Source organism: Lytechinus variegatus, chromosome 6, assembly GCF_018143015.1.
Source record: "Lytechinus variegatus isolate NC3 chromosome 6, Lvar_3.0, whole genome shotgun sequence".
Lineage (NCBI taxonomy): Eukaryota > Metazoa > Echinodermata > Echinoidea > Temnopleuroida > Toxopneustidae > Lytechinus > Lytechinus variegatus.
This window is the reverse complement of record NC_054745.1, coordinates 46,973,361-47,000,028: the sequence shown is the minus strand read 5'-3', so window position 1 is coordinate 47,000,028 and position 26,668 is coordinate 46,973,361. Positions and strand designations below refer to the sequence as shown.

Genomic DNA, 26,668 nt, shown 5'->3' with positions numbered 1-26,668 from the left:
CATCCTGCACAAACACCCTCACTGCTAGTCTAAACACACCCTCTTCCTTCACAAATACACCGACATCATCCATCAAGACACTCTACCTAAATACACCTTAAACCTTCATAAACACACCCACTCAAAGTCTCAAAACACCCTCATCCTGCACAAACACACACACACCTGGACTAGACACACCCTCATTCTTCACAAACACACCCACTCCTAGTCTAAACATAACCACATCCTGCACAAACACACCCACTCCTAGTCTAAACCCACCCTCATTTTATACAACCCCACTCTTAGTCTAGACACACCCTCATCTTCACAAACACACCCACCATCATCAATGCCATAGGTGTGCCTTTAAAAGGGGCATCCATACAATCCACACACAAAAAAACAATTATAACTGGACAAAAAAACCTCAACACCACCACCCCCCACCCAAAAAAAATATATAAATAAATCCATATCATGAACCCATACACTCAAATGCTCTCACACACATTCTTGTACAGGGGGGTCTGCATTTCTCATGGCTACATCCACACCACCCCCTTACACAGACATCCACATATAACCAACCCTCATTCAACCTCAGATACCCAAAACAAAACATGCTTACACTCCTTCAGTCACAGATGAAAATTGTTGTCATGTCATTAATTTTGATATTCCTGAAATTGTAGAGTTTCATCATATCAATGGAGTTTGGATCTGAATTTCTGCAACAAACCCCCCCCCCCCCCACCCTCAGACACTTGCTAGCACCTACATCAAGAAAATGCCTCAGAGAATCTCGAGTCAATACAGAAAATACATACCTCACACATGTATCTCCACCTAGACTAAACACCTCTACATAGACACACACAAAAATATGGATACCTCTCACACACACACCCACCCACACCCACATGAAGAAAATCCACATCCCATACACTTTTACTAGCACTGTGAAAGAAACACAATTACTCCTTACAAAGACATCCACAAGACAAAATAGCATTTACATATTCTCCTACACATTGAGTAAAAATTTACCTTACAGGTAACTGTTCCTATAAGTCAATCTTCCACGAGTCAAATAAATCAAAGCAATTTTTTTCAAATAGACCTGGTGTGTGTTTCATAAAGCTGTTCGTAAGATACGAATGACTTTATGCACGACTGGTGATCCTTTCTTATGCTATGTGATATTCATGTCATTGATTTATGACCTAAGAACATGTTCCAGTCGTGCGTAAAGTCGTTCGTAACTTTACGAACAGTTTTATGAAACACCCACCAGGTTAATCAAAACATGCATCATATTTCTCTTTTAGAACAAAGTCAAAAAGTTATCTGGTTCCAAGAGACTTGACTTTAATACTCAGAGTATAATCCATCAACACATCTGACACAAGGCCATTCATGAACTCATCCAAGAACTCAGAGACACCTAAATAAGATCATGAAGAGTTCCATTCATTATATAGATTTTATTACAATCATAAAAAACTTCAAAGACATTATATATATTTACATATAAAATGTTTTATACATATCATACAGAAATGCAGTAAATATAATTTAATGGTTGAATGTATCATGGTTCTAAATAGATGCAGAATGATCTGAAGAACTTATCTTAGCCCACTCCTCTGCCCAATAAAGAGATTGATGACATCATACACTCACTATTTCTTTTGCATTTTATTGTATGAAATATTCTAATTTCTCCTCATTGCCAAATGAAACAGATTAATTCATCCCTAAACATTTTAAATTAGCATTATCGTTCAGTCAAGCTGGCATTTATTGTCAAATCTGTAAAAACTTAAATATTGTATTATAAAAAAAAAAATAAATAGTGAGTGAGGGACATCATCGACTGTCTCATTTGCATGTCAGTGAGTTATGCATATAACTGTTTAGTGAAAATAACTGAAACTTTAAAATGTCATAACTTTCTTATTTTACATCCAATATTGATGAAACTTTCAGCATTATGCTGGTTTGAATTTCTCTATTCAAATCAACACCTTCTGGGGTGGAACTTAACCTTTAACTCATATGGCCAACCTTCAAAAAGTTCACGGAAAGAGATGGCCAAATTAAAGGAAAAAATGAAAGATAAAATTACATGTTATAAAATTGTTTAAAAAAGCATTAAAGATTATCTTATTCATATCTTCTTATTTTCACTGGTCCAAAAAGCATGAAACCTGAGGAAACTCAACTATCTTTGCATTATTGGATGAAATTCCAGAACTAGATACATCTGACATAGATACATGTGACTACTAGATATTAACAACACAAAAAAATATACAAAATACATCACAAGACACTTATATACAGTCACCATAGTTCCAAGAATGTCCAATAAATTACCTTTTGGTCAATGAAAACATAGTGTATTCAGTTATTTATGTAATTTTATTTCTTACATCAATGTGCATGCTGTCTGCCAGGGGGCATTTTAAAAATCCAAGTTATTCTTCTTGTGATCCACATAGTACTGGGGTAGGCTATGAACTGATACAGGTGTTTAGTAACAACCATGAAGATTAGCAAAGATAGCAACTATCCTTTGAGAAAGTTAAATAGGGGCATACCATATAGCTGTATGTAAAAATTAATTAACTAAGTTTGGCACGTTTTTGGGGGGGCTAGAAATGTGCATATTCACTTTCACTGAGAATAGACCATAATTTGCTCTACCTTGTTATAATAAACTTGATCAATACATTCATTATCATTATCGAAGATTGGATAAGTACAATATCAAAACCTTTAAAATATAATTTGTGCGCCATGTCTGTGCACGATGTCTACAAGGCAAAATATTAATATTTCATTTTCGAGGGCTACTCTTCAAAACTTACTTTCGAAATCTCCAACACATGATAAGCTTTAATATTGTGATGAATGGTGATGTGTATTTCGGGGGCTAAATCACCTGCAGCTCCCATGTGCTACTTATATTGAAGTGGATACCATGCACGACCAAAAAAACATGTAAAAAGGATGTCTTTTTCAAGATAGGGCACGTTTCTTACATAATGTAATAAGGGTGTAAAAAACACTTACCGTAAATAATGAAAAAATCTATTTGCGCGAGATGTGGGAGGTGGGGCTGTACTAAAGCCCATGATGTCTTAACCAACAACCGAGTCCATGAAATAACAATAAAAAAAATCGCTGTACTTGTTTAGGGTGTCAATTCAGGGAATACTTGCCACGTGTATTGTTTTGTTAGGGTAGGATTTTACATGCCAATACTTATTAAGGGGTGCATTTTCAGAATATTGAAAATATGTGTTTAGGGTGCTTTTGGACCACATGGTCGCGCATGGTATCCACTCGTCAATGGAAGTGCCCCCCCCCCCCCGGACACTGATCTGAACCATCACAGATAATGAATTGGTAGGGCTGATAGAGGAGGTCATAACTCGGGATGAAATGGGATTAATTAACAAGTCTATCCAGTGTTCTTAACACAAAAGGATGGGTTATCTGCACAAATATCCATTTGTGAATAATGGCTCTTAAACTGAAATTCAAATAGTCAGAGATGGTTGTGCAAAGGCTACTCCATGAAAGTCAATCAGGACACACATTGTCCAGAGTATCAAGAATAATACTGGGTAATCAAGTCTAATGGCTGTAAAGTGGCTAGCACAAATTAATGTGTTAATTGGGATACACCACAAGATAGTTCTTAGGATAAATGTGTATTAAAACACAAACTTGTCACTCTAGCTGTCTGAAAAACTCAGCTAAATTAAAACATTGAATACCAAATTGACATGTTACTTCATAAAACAACATCTAGGTAAAATACTCATGTTTGAGAATTTAAAGTGAATACTGTCCCAGACCTTCATGCGCCTAGTGGTTGGAATCACAAGCCACATGCAGGAAGCTAGCTTTCGGTTTGTTATGGTAGTCTCTGGTTGCCCAGCTTCAGATACGAGGATCAAATCTAAATGTATTTCTAGGTCAAGGAGAATATAATCATAATACTAATAATAATAATATTCAGCATTTATATAGTGCTTAACACATCAGAATGACATCTCTAAGCGCTTTACAGATATATTATTAACCTGGTCATTGAATCCTGGCATGCCCAAAATGTATTCATATTCTCCACTCCTTGAGGAGCATTCCAACAAGAGTTCCAAGACTCAATGGCTAGGCATACTACATAGGCTTTCGCATCCTACTGGGTACCCATATAACACCTGGGTGGAAAGTGGCAAGTTGTGGAATAAAACCTTGCCAAAGGACGCAAGGCCATAGTTGGATTCGAACACACAAGAGTCAGAACCACTACACCACGCTATACCGTTATAACTACAATAATTCTTATCATAATGATGACTATAATAATAATTGAAGATTGAGTCTCCATACATGATTGGAGGCTGCATACACGAGGGGATTGGTCTAATGGGAAATAAAAGTTATAGCACAGTCATCAAGTCTCAAACAGGTTTCAAATGACACAAGTATCAGCCTTTGAATTACTATCAGCAATAATCCAATACAAGGTCTACAGTGTAGGAATGTTATTCAAATCTTCCCTTGATTTATGAATACATGTAGTACTTTATTCTCCATTCACTGGAGATTTTAGCAAGAAGGCTCTTGCTAAACTCTCCAACAAGTGGAGAATAATGAATACATTAAAATCTGAATCAAAATTTTATTTTCTATTTATTTTATTTGATTTTCCACTCATTGGCTGGATGACCTTCTTCAGCCACAGGCTGTTCTGAGGGGTTCAGTGTACACTTGATTCCTATTATTAAATTATTACACACAACATTCTGATTACAAGGCTAGAACTGATTCCCTTTGAACGTAATGCTTGGATATAGGGTCTAGTCACTCCAGTAATTATATCTCTTTCAAACAACATCTGATTGTAAGTTACAAGCCCCTGTCATTTTGCAAATAGCTTTAATCACTTTATTGAAAACTATAAAATCTTTAAAAAGAAATATTCAAAGGATATGACTTGTAATCCAGCTGCTGACGAAGGACCCCCGTAAGAACAAACTCAGCATTGTGAACATCTAGAAAGAAATCAATACAAAAAGAATGATAGTTAATAGACTAAAGCAAACAAACTCAATTTCTTAAAAACATATGAAAATAATCATCATGGTTGCTGACTGAAATTTACAGTGAAATTCCTAGGAGCATGTCTTAAATCACAAATGTACTGCTTCTCAATTAAATTACAGGATAAATATCATGTGTTTGTTTATACTTCAGTATGACATTTAATCATACTTAATTCTTTGTGGAACACCCAACAAAGTAAAAACTCCACTTAAATTTCCAGCCATGTGTGGTATATGACATAATGGTCAGAGTAAACACATTGGATGCTTACTGCATGCTTAGTATCAAGCCCAGCACACACCTATGCAACCTGATTGTACCAAGACCTGATTGCAACGATATCACAGAGTATGCATCAACATACAATGCGCTGTAACTGTGACCCGCTTTGATGCAGTAGGATCGCAGATCTCAGACATTTGACAGGTCAAATCTTTCTGTAATTTTGCTCATTTCAGCCAATCAGATATGCCCTAAACAATGACCTCATGGCCAGTTTGCTGCGCTGCTGCAGGCAAAAAACAAAAGAGGCACCATGAGATGCTGGCCTGCGATGCCATGGAGCCGAGATGGAATTGGCAACTTGGTGCAATCACGTCATGTAGTGTGTCATGGGATTAGTGTGACATTAAGATTAAATATGACATTCAGTAAGATTTAAACTGTCTGAGAAACACCCCCCCCCCCCCCCCGTTTGTCGTCATTACAATTCCATACTTACCAATATTGTGTGTAAAGAAATCTCTACATGATGGCATATCAGAGGGTGAACTAATAACAACAAACGCTCCCTTCCCGAGGGCGCTCTGTATGTGACTAATCTTTGTGAGGGAGGGGCGTGATGGGGCTAGCTTACCCCCTGCACACTCTATGATCTCTCTCAACATGTTTGCTCCCGGTTTTACTCCAGGTGTGATGTAGATTGTTACATCCTGTAGAAGAAAGTAAGAAATAGAAAATATTCAAACCCCTAACCAAAAATCTGCGCTACATCTATAGCATGAACCTAAGGACACCATGGTTGGTATTCTGAAATTAAATTTAATCCAGGCTACAGCCCTGCCCTGAAATTATGGGACAATGTCTGCTTATGTTCGCCTTTGCCCTTTCATCATGCTATAATAGCGAATAAATCTAATTAAATTATGCCAGAGAGTTCTGAATGATCTGAGGAACAGACCAGAGGTTGAATTGAGCCTGAACCATTAGAGATTGGTGCCATAATTGGCTATCCATGGTTAAACCACAACTTAAGACCAGAATTAAACCAGAATACATGCCTATGTGTATTGCACAGCAGCCTTCCCTCATTATCTATGAATACAACTTATAATCATTATGGGCAACCAATTAAAAGCACCTAATACAAATTGTTCATATTACTACATTGCTTATTATCTTTAGCAGGCCATGCTACCCTAATCAGATGCTCAAGCATTGCTTGAACTACAGGGTAACAATTTTCTACACTTGAGCAATTACCAAACTCCAAAAAAGAGCAGCCCGTTTGATCCTTCAATGTAACATACATACCCCATCTAAACAAATGTTTTCAAATCTAGATTGGACGACCTTCAAGTACAGAATCATTTATTTTCCATATATATTTATTTGTGTTCACGGACTCGCACCAGAATACTACCCAAATTATTTTCAGGATCTAAACAAACCCATTCGAAAAATATGAGGCAGTCAGTCAGACACGATCTTGTTGTTCCAAGGTGTCATTCTGATTATTGCGAACATTTGTTTTACGCCTGTCCAAAACTGTGGAATAGCTTGCCGGTCATCATACGGGAATTGTCATCTTTAAATTCATTTAAATATAATCTTAAAAAACATCTCAGGTCGAATGACAATTAAGGTTTACGCTGGCACTTGCTACTTTGTTAGATTTATGTATTTGAATGTTTGAATATCATTGAAATAATCTCTAATTTTGCAATGTTTATTATTGATGTGTTAGCAATTCAGCTTTTATTGCATTGTTAGCATATGTTATGTTATTTTGAATGTTTTTATCTGTAAATATATCTATTATTGCATTCTTGTGTATAGGGGCCCCATGGAATGGGCTACCCCTTATTGAATAATTAAAACGAAAAATAATAAAAAAAACAAAATGTAGATGAAAACGGGTAACCAAAGCGAGAATTATCAATGAAAAGCTTACTGCAGGTCTGCTGCATGAAAGACACATACACAGACTTCTGCAAGAGTGCATTTGATCATCCTAATTTATTATCACAACCAGTATCATTATAGTCATAATTATCAACGCCATAATTACTTAAATCTTGATTAGTTTCTGTAAGTAATCTGATCATCATCAATCAATACCATCATAAATATCAACAGAGGCACCTGAGACATCCAAGCACACAATACATGGAATGGCTTTCCCCCCTATTGAAAAAAAATGAGTAGTGCATCATTTTTTCATCATCATCATCCTTACAACCAATATTATCATCATCTACATCATTAAAATATTCATTCTTGTCTGCTCAAGGCTCTCCAGCGTTAAAGGTCAAGTCCACCTCAGAAAAATGTTGATTTGAATCAATAGAGAAAAATCAGATAAGCACAATGCTGAAATTTCATCAAAATCGGATGTAAAATAAGAAAGTTATGACATTTCAAAGTTTGGCTTATTTTCACAAAACAGTGATAGGCACAAGTAGGTGAGTCAGTCGATGATGTCACTCACTCACTATTTCTTTTGTTTTTTATTGTTTGAATTATGCAATATTTCAATTTTTACGAATTTGACGATAAGGACCTCCTTGCCTGAAGCACAAAATGTTAAAATAATGGAATTCCACGTGTTCAGGGAGGAATGAAACTTCATTTCACATGACAATGACGAGAAAATAAAATTATTACATATAATAAAATACAAAAGAAATAGTGAGTGATGTCATCAACTCTCTCATTTGGATGTAACTGGCTCGTTCATATAACTATTTGGTTGAAAATAGCGAAACTTTAAAATGCCATAACTTTTTTATTTTACATCCGATTTTGATGAAATTTTAAGTGTTATGCTTCTTGAATTTTTCTCTTTTTATTCAAATAAAATTTTTGTTGAGGTGGACTTGTCCTTTAATGATTATGACTAATTCCACCACTAACATTACTTTTCTCATCATTATCATCATCACTACCATTATCATAATCATCATAATCATAATCATCATCATAATCATCATCATCATCATTACCGTCATTATCATCACTACTTTACCTTAAATAATTTTTGTTTGTTAGCTCTGATGAGAGACTCTCTAAGCTGGAATGAAAACAATGTTTCCATCTCTTGATCCACAAGAGAGAAGTTTGTCACATCTGAAAAACAATCAAATAAATAATAAGTTGATTATGAAAATTCCTCATAGTAAATATCACTTACCTCAAAATTACTAGATTTTCCAATATTACAAAGTGTTTAAATCTATCACGTTGGCAATAACCAATAATAGATTACAGTTCTTATACTAAGAAATTAGTTTAAAGCACCTCTTGAATATTCTTTTATGGAGACTTATTGCAGGTAAACATTCTTTTATATGGTAATCGGTCCATTGGTGCCCAAGGTGTGGCCATATAAATACCCTTTTGGCCCCAATGAAATTATTGTAGATTTGCAAGGTTTTATAAAGCCCTTCATCAAGTCATTTGTAACTTAACAACAACTTTCTAAAATATCCCTGGGTGAATATACATGAATTTCAATTGGTCCTATCATTTGGCCATACCTTACAACAATTTATGTGAAATTTTACTGATATAGGCTATACAGAACCTTAACCAAGCTTTTTTTAGTGGAGCGTTGTGGACCAGTGGATAAGTCTTCTGACCTTGAAAGAGAGGGTTGTGAGTTCAAATTCCAGCCATGGCGAATTTCCTTCAGCAAGAAATTTATCAACATTGTGCTGCACTCGACCCAGGTGAGGTGAATGGGTATCCGGCAGGAATAATTCCTTGAATGCATGAGCGCTGAAAGGCAGCTCGAGCCAAAGCCGGGGTAATAATAATAACAATGCGCCTCGGAATAGAATATTTCTAGATAGATGGTGCTATATAAATGCCTAATATTATTATTATTATTGTTATTATGAAACCTTTGATGTTTACCTAGAAACCATCTGCTCTTGTAGCTTTCTTCAATCCACATTGGAGTAACGATGTGTTTACAAACTGAGACACCGGCTAAAAACTTGACCGTCCTCATGATCTTGACCGCTATTAGATGGGTGCACTGGCTAATAGTGTCAACAATTCTACCACCTAGCTTCTCAATTTTCTGTGTAATGAGAGAAAAGAAACAAATTGCAGTCCAGTGCTATTTAAATCTTAATATTGTTTTTCAATACAATTCATTTATTTTCAATTCCAATAAAAAAAAATATATACAGATAAATGCATGTAGGCATAGCAGATTGTAAAACAAAAATGACATTATAAAGATATACATGTGAACATGCTTATGTTAAATACAGTGATACAGAGATATCAAGAAAGGAAAATGAGAAGAAAATTGAAATACATTAAAAGACATAAATAAATACATTCAAATGTATGGTTAATTAAGTCAACTGATCACGAAAATTCTGTGTATGAAAAAAAAATTGGAGAAAAGCGAATCATTACTTCATTTTAAAGGACAAGTCCCCCCCAATGAAAAGAGAAAAATCCAAGAAGCATAACACCGAATATTTCATCAGAATCGGATGTAAAATAAGAAAGTTGACATTTTAATTTTCACTTAATATCACAAAACAGTTTAATGAATATCCTGTTCGGTATGCAAATGAGGAGACTCATGATGTCATCGACTCATAATTTCTTTTGTAATTCATTATGTGAAATATGAAATATTCTAATTTTCTCCTCATTGTCAAGTGATAATATTAATTCCTCCCTGAACATGTGGAATTAGCCTTGTTTTAACCCTAAATAGATTGGGCTATTTCAACACCTAAGAAGACTGGGGGGGCTGATTCAGCCCCCCCTTATAATCTCAGCCATCGATCGCGCGATCGCGACGAAAATTGGCACACGCCTTACCCATGGCATTATCTACAAGACATCAAATTCTGCAAAAAATCTCATGTCTCATTAATTATGCTAATTTATGCGTAAAATCATAAGTTTGCTCTAATTAATAACATAATGCCCCTGAAATGCTAATTTTTGTTTCACATACTCTAGATAGGCATCTGATCAAATTTATAAAAAAATATTCAACATCACATTTATTTTCTTATGTATTCTAATGTTTTCTAAATTTCTTATGTATTTCTTTGTTTTTCGACTTTTTGTTTTTTATTGTTTTTTCAATGGAAATTGTTGGGGCTTTATTTTGACCACAAAAAAGATAAAATCAATTGATTTTAAGCAGTAAAAGGAAAAATAATGATACATTTATGAATTTTGGCTAAAAACACTTTGCATTGGATTTGTACACAAATTCACGTTTTTGAGTACCGGAGGTCCGCGAGGCCGAGGGTCCGCGAGACCGAGGGTCCCCGAGACCGAAGGCCCGCGATACCGAAGGTCCGCGAGACCGACTTTTTTTTTCCCTTCATCGGTTGCCGCGGTCGAGTGGTTTAAGACGCCTCGTTGCAGTGGCGTAACAGGTGCCTGTTAACGGGGGGGGGGGGGTGCCAAATAATTCCCGGTAACTATATAGAATCAGTGGCGTTGCGAGGATTTCATGACTCATGAGAGACACATATCTCACCAACAAATTATAATGCGAGCACGCCTGCTCACCACCGCCCTAGCGGTGGTGCGATGCACGTACTGCGCGCACGAAACGTCTCTATAGGGGGGTGTGGTGCAGGGTGTTTCTTACAGTATAAACTTACGATCAGAGGCGTCAATCCTGGGGGGATGGGGGGGGTAAACATATTGTTTACCCCCCCCAATAATTCCGGATGTGTAAAAATAAAATAAGATTGTTATGTTAGACAGAAATCGGCAAGCGAAATTGAGATGCACAACTCGTTCTTTATTCAAAATCGTGCTCAAAATATCCGTTTTTCAGAGTGGAATATAAAAATTTTCAGCTCGCGTTTCGCGCTCGCATCACTTCTTTAGCAATAAACCCATACTTTTCATGATTAAATAGGTGAATAGAATGTCCCGTTTTCAGGTAAACCTAAAAGAAAAATCCCTCTTCGATTTGCAATAACATTTGGTTGGATATACATCTTGTTCTTTATCAAAAACTTCCATTAAACTGTCAATTTTTTCAGATCGAAATATCAAAATTTTCAGCTTGCGCGCTTGCGTCAATTGTTCTTTTAGTTACCCATCTTAATCATTGTTACCAAAATGCTTGGAATATCAAGCTTTCAACCGGCAACCGATGAAGGGAAAAAAAGTCGGTCTCGCGGACCTTCGGCCTCGCGGGCCTTCGGTCTCGCGGACCCTCGGTCTCACGGACCCTCGGTCTCGCGGGCTGTCACCATTTTGGGGCTGCATGCACTTACAAAATGTTGCGTAATTTTGGAACCGCATACCCGGGGGTCACAATTTTTGTCTCAAAAGTTGCGCGAGACTTGAAAGTAAAAAGTCAGTGAGCGACACGGTCAAAAAATTTCGCGCGGCAGATTTATCGCGGAAAATGTCGAGGGGGGGGCTGAATCACCCCCCCCCCCCCCCCCCCCCGTCTTTTTAGGGTTAATACTACTATATGGTTCAGTCAAGTTGGTCCTTATTGTTAAATCTATAAAAAATCAAATATTGTATAATTCAAACAAAAAACAAATGACATCATCAACTGACTCACATTGTTGTGCATATCACTGTTTTGTGAAAAATAAGCGAAAATTTGAAAGTCATAACTTTATTTTACATCCGATTTTGATGAAATTTTCAGTACTATGCTAGTTTGATTTTTCTCTATTTATTCAAGTCAGCATTTTCATGGGGTAGACTTGACATTTAATATCATCATTTTGGCATATGAGTAGCACAAAGAATCCCAATTTGTAATGTATGAAACAAAAATACAATCCCCTTTTATCAATATCATCTTTATAGTCAGGGGCCTTAAGCCTTAAATTTGAAGTTTTGGGGACAGAGTTTACAAAAGCACCAAACTTTCCCTATGTCACTATTAGCTCAATAGCTTCATTTTTTCCCACAGAACATGGTGTTGAAAATTGCATCTTCATGCAAAAATATGCTAATTTATGCAAATTAGCAGTATCTTATGCATGAAGCCATATGCCATTAGGAATTAATTAATAATTTTTTTTAAAAACAGATACCAAACTTTAGGAAAGCCTCTATCAGGTCAATAGCTTTAATTTTTCCCACAGGACATGGTGTTGAAAATTGCATCTTCATGCAAAAATATGTTAATTTATGTAAATTAGCAGTAATTTATGCCTGAAGCCATATGCCAATGGGAATTAATAAAAGTTAATAAAAACAGATACCAAACTTTAGGAAAGCCTCTATCAGGTCAATAGCTTTAATTTTTCCCACAGGACATGGTGTTGAAAATTGCATCTTCATGCAAAAATATGTTAATTTATGTAAATTAGCAGTAATTTATGCCTGAAGCCATATGCCAATGGGAATTAATAAAAGTTAATAAAAAAAATACCAAACTTAAGGAAAGTCTCTATCAGGTCAATAGCTTTAATTTTTCCCACAGGACATGGTGTTGAATATTGCATCTTCATGCCAAAATATGCTAATTTATGTAAATTAGCAGTAATTTATGCATGAAGCCATATGCCAATAGGAATTGATTAATAACAGTAAATAAAGAGATACCAAACCAAAGAAAGTCTCTTTTGGGTCAATAGCTTTAAATTTCCTTATCGAACAGGATATTGAAATCATAATTTTATGCAAAAATTTGTTAATTTATGTAAATTAGCAGTTGATTTATGCATGAATAGTAAAAATTAGTAAAAAGGAATAAAAAGAAACCAAACTTCAAGAAAATCTCTATCGGATCCATCGATTTAATTTTCCCTATCAAACATGCTATTGAAAATCCCGTCTTCATGCAAAATATGCTAATATATGTAAATTAGCAATTATTTTATGTATAAATTAGTCCCACTCCAGTGGGTTTAACAGTGGAAAAGGGGCCAAACAGTTGAAGTAGCTCTATCACTCAGTTCAAATCTTCAATTGTATGCTATTGAAAATCCCATTTCCATGCAAAAGTGTGTTATATTATGTAAATTAACAATAATTTATGTATGAAGCTGTATTCCATTGACTAACATATATTACATAAAGCATAAAGCCGTAAGCCAACCAGAACAGTGGCAAAAATCGAGGCAGAGCGGCCAGAATCGAGCCGAATTTAGCCCGAATCCTCCGATTATCGCCAAATGACGACCTGAATAACGACCCGAATCGAACGATTATGCCCGAATTTGCGGAGTACGCCACAGAATTTCCCGAAAAAGTGCCACATTCTTTCGAAATGGGCTATAATTTACCGATTCAGCAGCTTTTTGGATGCCATTTTTTAAATTTCTGGCCAATTCATCTCACTCGTCTATATTCTTCTTTGTATTCGAATAATGATTCGTACGATATGGAGGGGGGGGGGGCAAGATTCGGACCTTTAATTATAGGTCTTAATCTTCCCAAAATACCCCAAAATGCCTCCAAAATCCAACCGAATTCCATCGGAATACATCCCGAATGTGGCCCGAATGGAATTTGTTGTGGTCACATTCGGGAATAGTCTGGAGGGTATTCTGCTGGTTTTGAACATTTCAGAATATTACTGAAACCACCAGAATACGTGTATATGGATGGATTCGCAGCTGATTCGGTTCCTTTCTAACCCTAGCTTTAAGCAAAGGGTTACACCAAAACCAAATTCTCCCGAACAAAGTCGGATCTATTCTGCCCAAAATGGCCTGGATTCAGTACTTATTCATCTCGGATTCGGGGAGCTCCCAGAATCGCTTCGGAAGGATCCGGGACTATTCTGTTCTCCCTCCCCAACGGAAACATTCGTGGAGAGATTCTGCTTGTCTTGAAAATTTTAAAACCAGCCGAATATCCTCCAAAATACTCCAGAATGTGGCCAAGACACATTTTTATGAGCCACATTAGGGATGTATTTGGATGGAATTCGGTTGAATTAATTTTGGGAAGGCATTTGGACAATTATTTTGGGAAGTCGATAGCTCTCATCCGGGACCTATTCCAGACAAATTCGACTCTGATTCGGCCTAAAATTGATTGGGAGAATTTGGTCTTGGTGTTACCTTAGTTTTAGAGATAGAGATGAATTCATAAACCAATAAAGAAAAATCACTGAAATTATTCAAGTCACCTTCAATCAAGGGACGACAGAAAAAGAAGGATCAGGTCTCTTATATGTCCCTGTTCTAAAAAAAATGTACATAGTTGTCAGAGGGGCAGACATGGACAACTTTTTCTGCCATGAGAACCATCCATATACCCTCCTCTTTCTGACAGGGGAAAACTCTACTTGGGAAAGAAATCTGACCTCTTGAATTGCTTTGAAAAGAAAGATGAAATACTGTTTAGCCTATCTATGATTTCGGGTTTTTTTTAATTGTGAAAGGGGTATGCACAGGATTTATAATTTGCATAAATTTGCATTTTAAACATGATGCTCTCCTCTAGTCGCATGGAAAGTCACCATAATGAGTGAATTGTGTAACAGTGTCTCATATGCATAGTGTTGTGCTTGTCCCTCGGTTTAAAACCTCAAAATAGGATAGTTGATGAATTTTACACATATTTGCATAAATTTTTCATAAATTTGCATTAACATTGAAAATTGATTCTTATTCAGGAGCTGTACAGAAATCAATCTAGATTTGATGCCCTGTCAAAATAAATCCCAAATATCCCCCCCCCCCCGAAAAAAGAAAAGAAATAAGCTTCTATAGAAAAGTTTAGGTCTGTACTATACATATACAGTAATTCACGGTGAATAGTGTGATGTTGCATAATTTTGCATAAATTAGCCCTATGAAAAAGGATTCCAGTCATTGATATCGAGGCATCTTATCAAGAATTAATGCTTTTGGTACCAGTGACACATGAGGAAAAAATTGTGATTTTGACAGTTCTATATGTCGATATATGATAATACATGTGTTTTTACATGTAATTTGCATATAATTTGCATAAATTAACCTTAAAAATTGATTCATACTCACCAATTTTATAAAAATCGACCTGCAGTTGAATGTTTAGCAAAAGAAGACCCAAATACCCCAAAATTGGGCATTTGAAAATTATTTTTATTGCGATATGGTGAATTATGAGTTTTTTGCATAAAATTTGCATAAATTAGCATTTTAAAATAGGGTGCCCTTCACCGATTTCGGGGCACCCTATCTAGAATTAATGCTTTTGATACCAGGGACCCACATGCAAAAAATGGCGCTTTTGTAAATCCTGTCCCCAAAATTTTGCTAAGGCCCCTGACTATTAATCTTATCAGATGAGATTAGAGGTTACAATTTGACCACAGATCTTCTCAATATTTTGTGTTTGAAAGAAAGGAAAACAAATTAGAGTGGGAAATATTCACTCAGTAATATAAATTTTACCTTCTTACTCCGTTAGTTTTATATTTGCCTCTCCCTTCCCTTTATTTGTCTTTTACTTTCTTTTGCTTTGTCTGGGGATTTGAGGTCAAGTATCTCTTTTCTCATATGTAAATTATGTATTCCATTTTTTTTCATAGGGGATTGACCTTGATAGATCAATATGGCCTTTGTCAATCCCCTCCACTTTTTGATCTTCTTTGTCTTTTTTATGTAATATATTGTAACTATTTATACTTATATTGTAATTGTCTATGTATGTACTGATATTGTATGTTTTTTTACTCAATATGTGCAATTTAAATTGGATTGATGTTCACATGCTGTTCTTTAAATAACCTCATAAATGAATACACTTTAGTGTGCATTCCACAGAGCATATCACCAATAATCTGCTAAATCTTTGCATGATTTCAAGTCACATTTTTTGTGAAACCTTTTCCAGACGTTTTATTTCTCGTGCATTTTTTCTCTGTAATTGAAGAAGGTAATGTTGGCCTTGCTTAACATTCTACATATGTCATATGGGAAAGTTAAATATCAAAAGTATTCTTCACACTGTCTGTTTTCATTTCGATTTCTTGGAACTCTTCTCATCCATAACAATATTTTCTACACAAAGAAGTCATTCTAGTTTCTTACTTAATGTACTTTGGATATAAGTATTTCATTTTCACAATATCTTGAAAAGCAGATTGAGATTGCTACTTACTTTGGATAGGTCTGCCATTCTTGGTGCATCTAGACCAGTGAATAGAATCCTAGGAGCTTTGTCAGGAGCAATACGAGGGGTACCAGCATCCCAGTCATCATCCATTTGAATCATATTCCTATCAAAGACACAGAGAGAGCAAGCAAGAGAGAGAGGAGCGTAGGAGAGATGGATAGAGAGGGAAGAGGGAAGAGAGAGTGATATAGAAGGAGAAAGAGAGGGGGTAGAAAGGATAGACAGATAGAGATAATCAAGAGAATATTTTTCATGTGCATTAAATTACAGAGGTTGTAAATGGAGATACGATAGTTCAGGAACAAAACTCTTGTGTTATAATATGATTATTTAGTTCCGCAATGAATAATACATCAAATTGAAACAATGCCATACAACACAAAAATTTGAGTTAAGAATTACAGAAATCAATAAAGACTATCTATGAAAGCATATTATATCACATATTTGACAACAGCAGTCTTGCCAAAGGTTATATCACTTATATCAACTATTATGACTAAACATAGGAAAGAACATAGATCCCATTCAAACACAGCAGATTTTATTGTGTAGTTTATCTCTTATTATGTTTATGTTATGTTAAGTTGTTCTTATAATTATAATAGCTACCTGATTTATGTAAAATGCTTAGAGAGTAGTTTTTATGTAAGTGCTACATTAAGCACTATTATTATTTTACCACATTTTAAACCCAACCACCAAACTTAAAATCAGGATTTCCTCGACCCTAGAAGGTAATGTATTTGACAGGAGCTTTTAACAAGAACTATAAGAAATTAGTGAATTTTTTTTCAAGAGAATCCCTTGACAAGACTAGTATAGTATAGTAAAGCTATTGCTGCAACACAAATACCAACATTGCTAACAACATTGTACCTGAAACCACTACTGGGCCCCATCTTTCAAAGAGTTACATTCGATCAATCTCAAGTATATGGAAATCAATAAATGTCATAATTTTTTCTTTAGGAAATTTGTTCAATGTCCTTTGACAGCAAAAAAGCATACTGAATTGTCAAGAAAACAGTGAATGTAGGAATATACATCATATCAAGAAAATAGTTTGAACATGTAATTTTAGATGTTGAGGTTGCTGGCTCTCCATAGTTGCGATTGATCTGACCAATCATAACTCTTTGTACGACAGGGCCCTGGTCTTCTTACCTTATCTTTTTAGAAGCATTGCCAGGAGACTGTGGATCTCCCTTTCGTTTCCCATTAGCAAGGTTAGCTGTCTTCTGAGCAATACTAGTAATGTAACTCTGAAAGCGAAGAACAAGTTAAACATCCCTCATACCATATTCATGCTTTCAGTCTATGCTAGAGTATCAAATACACATATTAGTGCAACTGTAAGAGTAAAATATTCATTCCAATGTAGAAGTTGACTAAATTATACATCACTAGAACATGCGTATATTCAGGCAGTGATATAACCACATTATCCTTTAATAACAATACCCTACCCAAATTAAAACGCTATGGAGATCGTGGCTGGATCGTGGGCGCACGCATGGTACGTTGGGTCGTGACCTCTATAGTGCCACGATGGACCATGTGTGCGACCACACCATAAGCATATAAATAACTATCACACAGTCTATATGCCTATTCCATTCTACAGATTATATGAGTGATACATGTAAATTCTAAGCATCTCCTTGATTGTAGGGGAGGGGGTGGTTTAGGATTGGGGAAAATCTTGCATCAAGTGCCAAAAAAAGAAACATATAAATGCAAAAAAAAATGCATTTGAAAAATAAAGATAGATATGAAGAAGAGCAAATATGTCACATGATTATGAACATTTGATAAAAAAAGTTAATACAGGTTGCTTATGAGTTCCATCACGGATTGATAGTCTCTTTATAGGGAATCTAAGAACGTAGTTTGGAACCTGATGAAAAATGCAAAATGTATACATTAGGAAAAGTAAATTTGCATAGCACAATTGTGAATTTGGGGGTTTATACAACAGAATTGTTGATAGGATAGTGCCACAAACATCTTTGGGCAGTATATGTACTGTAAAAATCCACACAACAATTATCATTTTTATCAAAAACACAGTTTAAGTAGATAATGTTTTCAGTTTAACCATGTAAGGTGGTCTTAAAAAGGACTATTGGATAATCTTTTAGATGATAATTCTTAGAAGAACTGGTGATCAGTGCTTTTTGAGTTGCGGAAAAAAATAACATTAAGCTTACCCGTCGAATAGACTGTGATATTTTAATTGGTATAGTCCATGGTTCTGTGGAAATAAAACAGAAATGTCAAAGATTGATATTGATTTATCATTAATTAATTTAACAACAATTTAGGATGGAGTAGTGTTAGTCACATCATTAATAGTAGAAGTAGTAATGAATTCTCTAATAATATCAAAATTACTAGTATTATCACTATTGCTACATGAAGTAGCAATAGTGGTAGCGATATGTAGCAGCAGTAGCATTGTAATAGTACTTGTAGTCAAAATATTGCCGTAATGTTATCATTTTCTACCTAGCATTTGATGTTCATCAATTGTACATAGAAACATCATCATGCTTTTAGTGTACATTTATTTATATAATTGTAAGCTTCAGTGGTCGTAGAAATTCTAGCTAGAAACTGCCGTTTTGCATTTGAGGACTTATTGTCTTCACGATTTGGGGGCGTCGTGGTCTAGTGGTTCAGACTCTCATCATTCAATCGGAAAGATACAGGTTTTATTCCAAGCCATGGCGCTCTCCTTCAGCAAGAAATTTACCCACATTGAGCTGCACTCGATGCAGGTGAGGTAGGCAGGTACTGGCAGGAAATAATTCCTCAAAAAGCTCAGAGGACTAGCTTAGCCGGGGTAATATAGGAGTGCCTTGAGCACCTAGCACAGGTAGATAGGTGCGATAAACAAATCCTATTATCATTTTTATTATTATTTATGAATCAAAGTATCATAAGAGTTTGATTTTGACAATTAGTAACATGCTAAGCACTACAAACAATGCTTCTGAAATGACCCATCCACCACACACTAAAAATCCTTCTAGAAACTTGGACATTTCCCCCAGCCTCAAGTGCCTATATCAATCTATCTCATCTGTGTGAATAATCTTTCCTCTTACCCATAAGCTTGAGTGGTCTGAGTAATTCAAGCTTGAAAGGATCATCTACATCAAAGACTTGGTAACGAGGCATAACAAAGTTATGAAGAGCATCATAGTTTCCTAGTATAACCTCACTCAACCACTGGACATTAGTGACCGGCGTCCTCCATTCCTGGGCTTTCTCATACTTAGCACCTTCAAGTCTGTTAATGGTTAACAGAAACAAATAATAATAATAATAATAGTAATATTCAGTTCTTAGAGCTATATAATAGTCCAGTTCATAGTTACTTCATGGGCAATTTCAGTCAAATGACCTTTCATTTATTAATAATAATAATAATAGGCATTTATATAGCGCCATCTATCTAGAAATATTCTATTCCGAGGCGCGTTGTTATTATTATTATTACCCCGGCTTTAGCTCGAGCTGCCTTTCAGCGCTCATGCATTCCAGGAATTAATCCTGCCGGGTACCCACCTCACCTGGGTTGAGTGCAGCACAATGTGGATAAATTTCTTGCTGAAGGAAATTACGCCATGGCTGGGATTCGAACCAACAACCCTCTGTTTCAAAGTCAGAAGACTTATCCACTGGGCCACAACGCTCCACATTTCACTATGATAGGCAGATTTCAAAGCAAGATATTATGTAAAGCATGCCTTACATAGCAGGATGAAGAAATTGCATAGACCAGGTGACTAGATAGCACACAATGAACACTCTATAAAGGTATTTGTTGCATTTCTGCTATGAATGCATTAGCATGTTGTTATATCAATGTGTACTTGGCCAACTGAAATACCAGTCGCTACTGGACGCATTGTCTTATGTGGATCTAATGAAAAAACAATTTAAAAGAATATCTGAATAATCAGGCCATCAACATTGATGCTTATCTCATTAGATATAAAACTATCATGTCACTTTAGTACTAATGACCTTTCTCTGATCATGCGCAGAATGGATATATAAAATGGCTTATACCAAATGAATTGTATCTGTGCATGTGAAGGTTTTGTTTCAATTTTTCACTACAGCTAAAACCTGTGCTTCTTAAAAGAGATATGTTTTAAGTACATATTTGTTGAAGTCTTTAAAGGACAAGTGCACCCCAACCCCAAAAACTTGAATTGAATAAAAAGAGAAAAATTCAACAAGCATAACACTGAAAATTTCATCAAAATCGGATGTAAAATAAGACAGTTATGACATTTTAAATTTTTGCTTCATTTCACAAAACAGTTATATGCACATCTCGGTCGGTATGAAAATGAGGGAACTGATGACACACACTATTTCTTTGTGTTTTATTATATGAAATATTTTCATTTTCTCATCATTGTCATGTCAAATAAAGTTTCATTCTCCCCCCCCCCCCCCTTAACACGTAGAATTCCATTATTTTAACATTTTGTGCTTCAGGCAAGGAGGTCCTAATCATCAAATTCGTAAAAATTAAAATATTGTATAATTCAAACAATAAAGAATAAAAGAAATATGAGTGAGTGACATCATCGACTCTCTGAGTTGGATAAAACTGGCGCATTCATATAACTATTTTGTTAAAAATAGGCGAAACTTTGAAATGTCATAACTTTCTTATTTTACATCCGATTTTGATGAAATTTTCAGCATTGTGCTTGTCTGATTTTCCTCTATTGATCCAAATCAACATTTTTCTGAGGTAGACTTCACCTTTTAGTAAGGTAAGAAAGCGCATGTTGTCCTTCTATGACAACTATAGCAATGTGTGCTTAAAAACTTACCCGAACCCTTTGAAAATCAAATTTAGGTATGGTTTGTTGAAAGAAGAAAAAAATGATAAGGTTAAGGACATGTAATTGGATCATATTAGGACTATTACAATTTCAACAAAAATATCATGAAAATTGACATTTTTTGTCTAAAATGTCCCTCTGTGAAACCCAATTTATACCGTTTATATCACAATATTTGAAGCTGATGACAGGAAAGCTAGGTTAATAATTATAAGCCTCTATAGTCGGATTTTCAAACAAATATCCATCCAGGATAACCTAATTACAAAAAATAAAAAAAAAATTAAAAAAAATTTAATGATTGAATTATGTTAATCGGTAATGGGTTATTACCTTTTACATATGAGTAGAGTATTCCCTCTGCTGAAGAATCCTGTGTATTTAGCTCCCGTCATCTCAATCATAGTCTTCACATCGTTTCTTTCTCCACCTTCAAAACCAGTCACCGCAATGATCTGAAATATAATTATACAAGTAAAATATCATCTTCACATCATTTCTCTCTCTGCATTCAAAACCAATCACAGCAATGATCTGAAATATAAATTAACACAATCCCACCATCATTTAATAATCATGTATTTTGACAAGTCATGTTTCCATTCTGTTGTAATTGGAACAGAAGACAATGGTCGTACATTGTTTAGTTGAATTTTTATGTCCTTGACACTCCAAAGATTAATCTATTCTTTCAATTTTCATCTACAATTGAATTTGTAATTATTTTTCAAAATACTATTAGTTACACCCTGCTTGTTCTTATGAGATAAAGGAAATATCTAAGTTCTGGTTCCACATTCCATGAGGCCGAAAGGAATGTGGAACCAGAACTTAGATATTTCCTGTAAGCAGGGTTTTAAAAATTTTATCTCTAGGTTTCAAGGTTCAAGGTTTCAAGCTACACTGACTGCCTCCAATCCTGAAGATTCTTGCAGTATTGTAGTACTGGGGACCGGCAGGTGCAATACACTGGGTGAACACTCTTTGACGAATAGTTATTGGTTTTAACGTGCAGATTGTGACTCTTCTATACTTGGGACCAACATTCGCGTCTTTTCTGGTGGACGGAGTGTTTTCCAACTCCATCCACACCCGAACTAAACACAGCGGTGAGTCACGCTTACACACAACACTAGCATCAGATGTCTTACGGCATGCTGCGGGTTCGAACCTACACACATTGAGATCTACGATCTTATCTGGAACAGGCGCTCTAATCGACTGCCTCCCTAACTATGTATCCTTATATTATTGCAGAATAGGGGAAATAAATAGAGTAGAACTTTAAAAATGCAAAACCCTCCATTTGATATTGATTTTTTAAAGGAAGTCATTCATTACATCACAACGATCATAGTATAAAGAATGTACATTTTGCCATTGAATTTGCTGTTGAAATCAGCACTGGGCATGCGTGTAACAATGGAAACAACAAAAGCTACATACCAAACAGGTAATACAGGCTCATATTCCCCATTTAATCTTTGTGACCTTGTAAAATAGGAAGATACAGGTTTGTCTCAAAAACAAATCGACCAATCACACAACACAGTTCATGAGAAATGCAGTACACTAAAAGATAAATTTAAATATCAATGATGATGATAAAATAGTTTCTACAAACCTGGTCTTTACAAGGGGGTGGTTGAAGAGGGTAGGACGGGGCTGGGAAATGTAGCGCCCTCCATGGTGGTAGCATAGCTTTCTTCTTCAAACAATCATTCAACCAGCTTGCTGTTACGCATCGCTTCCCATCTTTCATTGCCTGCATGGAGAAAAGTAAATAGCTTATCAGGCGAGTGTTTTCATAAAGTGACACCAAGGCTTTACGCTCAACTGAAACACAATCTTAGGTCACGATATGAACTTACCAGTCTGAAGTCAACTACAGCATAGGGATAGGGATCACAAGTCGTGCATACAGTCATTCGTAACTTTATGAAACTTTATTTTTGAGAAACTTTATTCAGCTTTGTGAAACACGTACCAGGGGGCTGTTCGTAAGTTAAGAGCGACTTTAAGAACAACTGGTGATCCTTTTGTACGCACTTAACCATCCAAAAGAAAGGGTCACCAGTCCTTATCTTACGAACAGCTTAATGAAACACCCACCTGGGACAATACAATGTGGAATTAAACAGTGAAGATTAACTGCAACTCAATAAGTCAATCGAGCCCCTAATATGTGTTTTTAATTGATTGAATATCAAGATGCACCACTTTCTGAAATGGGCTCCTAATCATTCTAAAGGTGGCTCAATCTGACAGCTAAAGCCTTAGTGAAAGTTTACAAATTCTTGGATCAAAGATGATATAGATGATCAAGGATGGTCCTAAGGCCACAAGATCTGAGTCAAAAGATCACACTGCATGTTTCAAAATAAGTAATGATGACAACATGGCTGAAGTCAACAATATATCCACTTCAGGCTTGCCGAGAATTCATCCCAAAAGATATGTAATATAGCACATTTTATCATGCTAATTGTTGTTCAAGGCAGGATAAGTTGATCTTCTCTAAGTCCAACGACAATCCAAGAGGCTCAAGTAAAAAAAATTTTCACAGTATTGACCTCCTCCTCCTTCTTTTTCTTCTCCTACCTTCAAGGTAACTTACCAGTCTAAAGATATCTGTCCGCTGCGTATCACACATGATATGTGTAATACGATCAGAGTAGCAATCATCAACGATACCACCATGTTCAACAATAACCTGTAAAAATACAAAAGAAATTCATTATGATATTTAGACAAATAAAGTTTTGATTTGTAAGCTTCCTGGCTCATAACTAACCCCCATCATCATCATCATTAACAGCATCATTAACCTAATAATGATCCTCATCATCATCATTACCTTCATCACCATCATCAACATCACCATCATCATAAACATCACCACCATCATCATCCTCATCAACATCACCACCATCATCATCATCACCACCATCATCAACATCACCACCATCATCATCATCATCACATCATCATCATCATCAACATCACCATCATATCATCATCACAATCATCATCATCATATCATCATCATCATCATTACCATCATCATCAACATCACCACCATCATCATCATCATATCATCATCACCATCATCATATCATCATCACCACCATCATCATCATCATCATCATCAACATCACCATCATTACCATCATCAATCAACATCACCATCATTACCATCATCATCACCATCATCATCATCATATCATCATCACCATCATTACCATCATCATCAACATCACCACCATTACCATCATCATCAACATCACCATCATTACCATCATCATCAACATCACCACCATTACCATCATCAACATCACCACCATCATCATATCATCATCAACACCACCACCATTACCATCATCACCATCACCACCATTACCATCATCAAAATCACCATCATCATATCATCATCACCATCATCATATCATCATCAACATCACCACCATCATCATCCTAAACATCATCTACCTCCTCCTACTCCTCCTCATCTTCTTATAATTCTCACCTTCCTCCATGTATCAATGTAATCCAAACCAACTAGATGAGGGTATTCAATGATGAGGAAAATACATCCAAGTAAACAAGAGTCTGGGGTCACTGTGGAAAGGAGAAAACAAACAAAGATGGAGATGGATTTTGTGGAGAGGAGAAAACAAACAAAGATATCCCAGCTTAAATCCATTAGTCGGCAAAAACACAATACAACCTATTGTTACATTTTGAAATGCAGAACTCTGAAAATGATGGAACAATTGTTACACTTGAAAAGCTAATAGCTTGCCAAACATTTGCCAGAATGAATAACAAGTGCATATTCAGCCTTGATTCCGACTAATGTGCCTCATTCATTATTAAAAGGTGAAAGGAATAAGGTTCCCAGGAAGAAAAAAAACCATCATACAAATTGAAATTGAGCCTGTAAAGAGGCCTATGAAGAAAAGGAGTAATATTCCAAAATTCAAAGAGCAGAAGATAATATTACTGGTCTGGGAGTAAAATTACTTAACTTCAATTAGGTTATTCATCGTTAAAAAATTTAAGGCGTACATTATTACTTGGTTCCCAGATGCAAAATCTAAACCCAGACCTGCCAATTAATGTCACTGTAAAAGAGAGATGATTTTGCTTTTCAAGAAATTAAGAAAACTGTAAGTTCCTCAGGAATGTGCGAAAAGATAAATAAAGAAAACTATAAAAATTGTAACCAAAATATGTTGATAATGGTTTCCTTGAAATTGAGAATGGTTGATACCTCCTGCTGATGCATCATGTCCATAGTAATGTATCTCAGGTATGACTTGTAAACTTCCATAACTTTGATCTAAACGTCCTTTATGACCCCCTGGTCGACCTCCTACCGCATTCAAAACCTGCTGGAGAGCAGAATAATAATATCAAACAATTGAACAAATTGAGAATGAAAAACCCTTAAGACATTCAGTCACCATCCTACATTATTTAAAACCTGTTGGAAAAGAGAAAAAGATTAGTATAGATGGGGAATCTAATTCTAAAGTAACAACATTTTATTTGCAAATAAAAAAATATTGTGTCAATTTGAATATTTGAACAGATTTTTTAGTCAAATTTGTGGAAAATATTCTATCAATCAAAAAAATATCACAAAATCCATTGAAATAAAAATCATGTCTGTCTTTTGGAACACCCCTTGATTATACCACCCAAAACATTGTCTTTCCTGCGCTTCGATTTCTAAACTATGTTCATATTAATTAGGAAAATTAGGTGCGTAAAACTGCCCATTGTAGTTTAGATTTTCTCCATTTTGATATTGAAACCTCTGTAGAAGCTCTGAAAAGGAATTGTTCATCACACTGCAGTCACAGACCATACAGAGTATTTGGCCATTGAAATTGATATGCGATAGTTAGTGAGTAAATGTAGCTTTAAGACCCCTTTATACTGTCAAACCTGTGTATAGTGAAAACCTGTCTTTAGTGGCCATCAAAATCATTTCCTTTTTTCAAACAAAAGTCTGAGAAAGCTTTTAGGACCCCTACCAATAAGTCAAACGGATATAAATCAAATATATAATGAAGAATATGTAAGGCTGCCAGAGGAGGTGGTTGGAACTATGGTTCCTGAAGTGAAACTGAAATGTGACTGTTTTCCTGAGGGGCGCAGCGCTGAAGGAAAATGGTCGCATTCCAGGATCACTGAGGGGATCATAGTTTCACCATACCTCCAATCGGAGGCCGTATATATTTGACTTATATCCATCATTGAAATTAAATCAGATGGGAATGTAGATATAACTGAATGGATAACAATCTTTGAGAGACAATTAATTCTTTTCAGTAGCATTGGCTAGGAGCCTGGCTTGATCCCAC

General features: G+C 35.7%; 1 protein-coding gene across 2 annotated transcripts in view; it reads right to left on the bottom strand.

Moving 5' to 3' along the window:
* Nucleotides 1-1,938: 1,938 nt before the first annotated feature.
* LOC121417566 (PAX-interacting protein 1-like) overlaps nucleotides 1,939-26,668 on the bottom strand; it is a 39,354-nt gene continuing 14,624 nt past the window's right edge. The window contains exons 6-19 of one of the 2 annotated variants that reach the window (XM_041611304.1): nucleotides 25,570-25,687; nucleotides 24,823-24,914; nucleotides 23,914-24,009; nucleotides 22,921-23,061; nucleotides 21,630-21,751; nucleotides 19,533-19,717; nucleotides 18,633-18,676; nucleotides 17,587-17,684; nucleotides 16,405-16,522; nucleotides 9,247-9,415; nucleotides 8,357-8,457; nucleotides 5,831-6,041; nucleotides 4,997-5,057; nucleotides 1,939-3,964 (exon numbers count right to left, since the gene is read on the bottom strand). In XM_041611304.1, coding sequence (XP_041467238.1) covers nucleotides 3,940-3,964; nucleotides 4,997-5,057; nucleotides 5,831-6,041; nucleotides 8,357-8,457; nucleotides 9,247-9,415; nucleotides 16,405-16,522; nucleotides 17,587-17,684; nucleotides 18,633-18,676; nucleotides 19,533-19,717; nucleotides 21,630-21,751; nucleotides 22,921-23,061; nucleotides 23,914-24,009; nucleotides 24,823-24,914; nucleotides 25,570-25,687 — 1,581 coding nt within the window. In that variant the 3' untranslated portion in view covers nucleotides 1,939-3,939. Of the gene's footprint in view, nucleotides 3,965-4,996; nucleotides 5,058-5,830; nucleotides 6,042-8,356; nucleotides 8,458-9,246; nucleotides 9,416-16,404; nucleotides 16,523-17,586; nucleotides 17,685-18,632; nucleotides 18,677-19,532; nucleotides 19,718-21,629; nucleotides 21,752-22,920; nucleotides 23,062-23,913; nucleotides 24,010-24,822; nucleotides 24,915-25,569; nucleotides 25,691-26,668 lie in introns of both variants that reach the window. The other variant, XM_041611303.1, reaches the window with a different exon arrangement.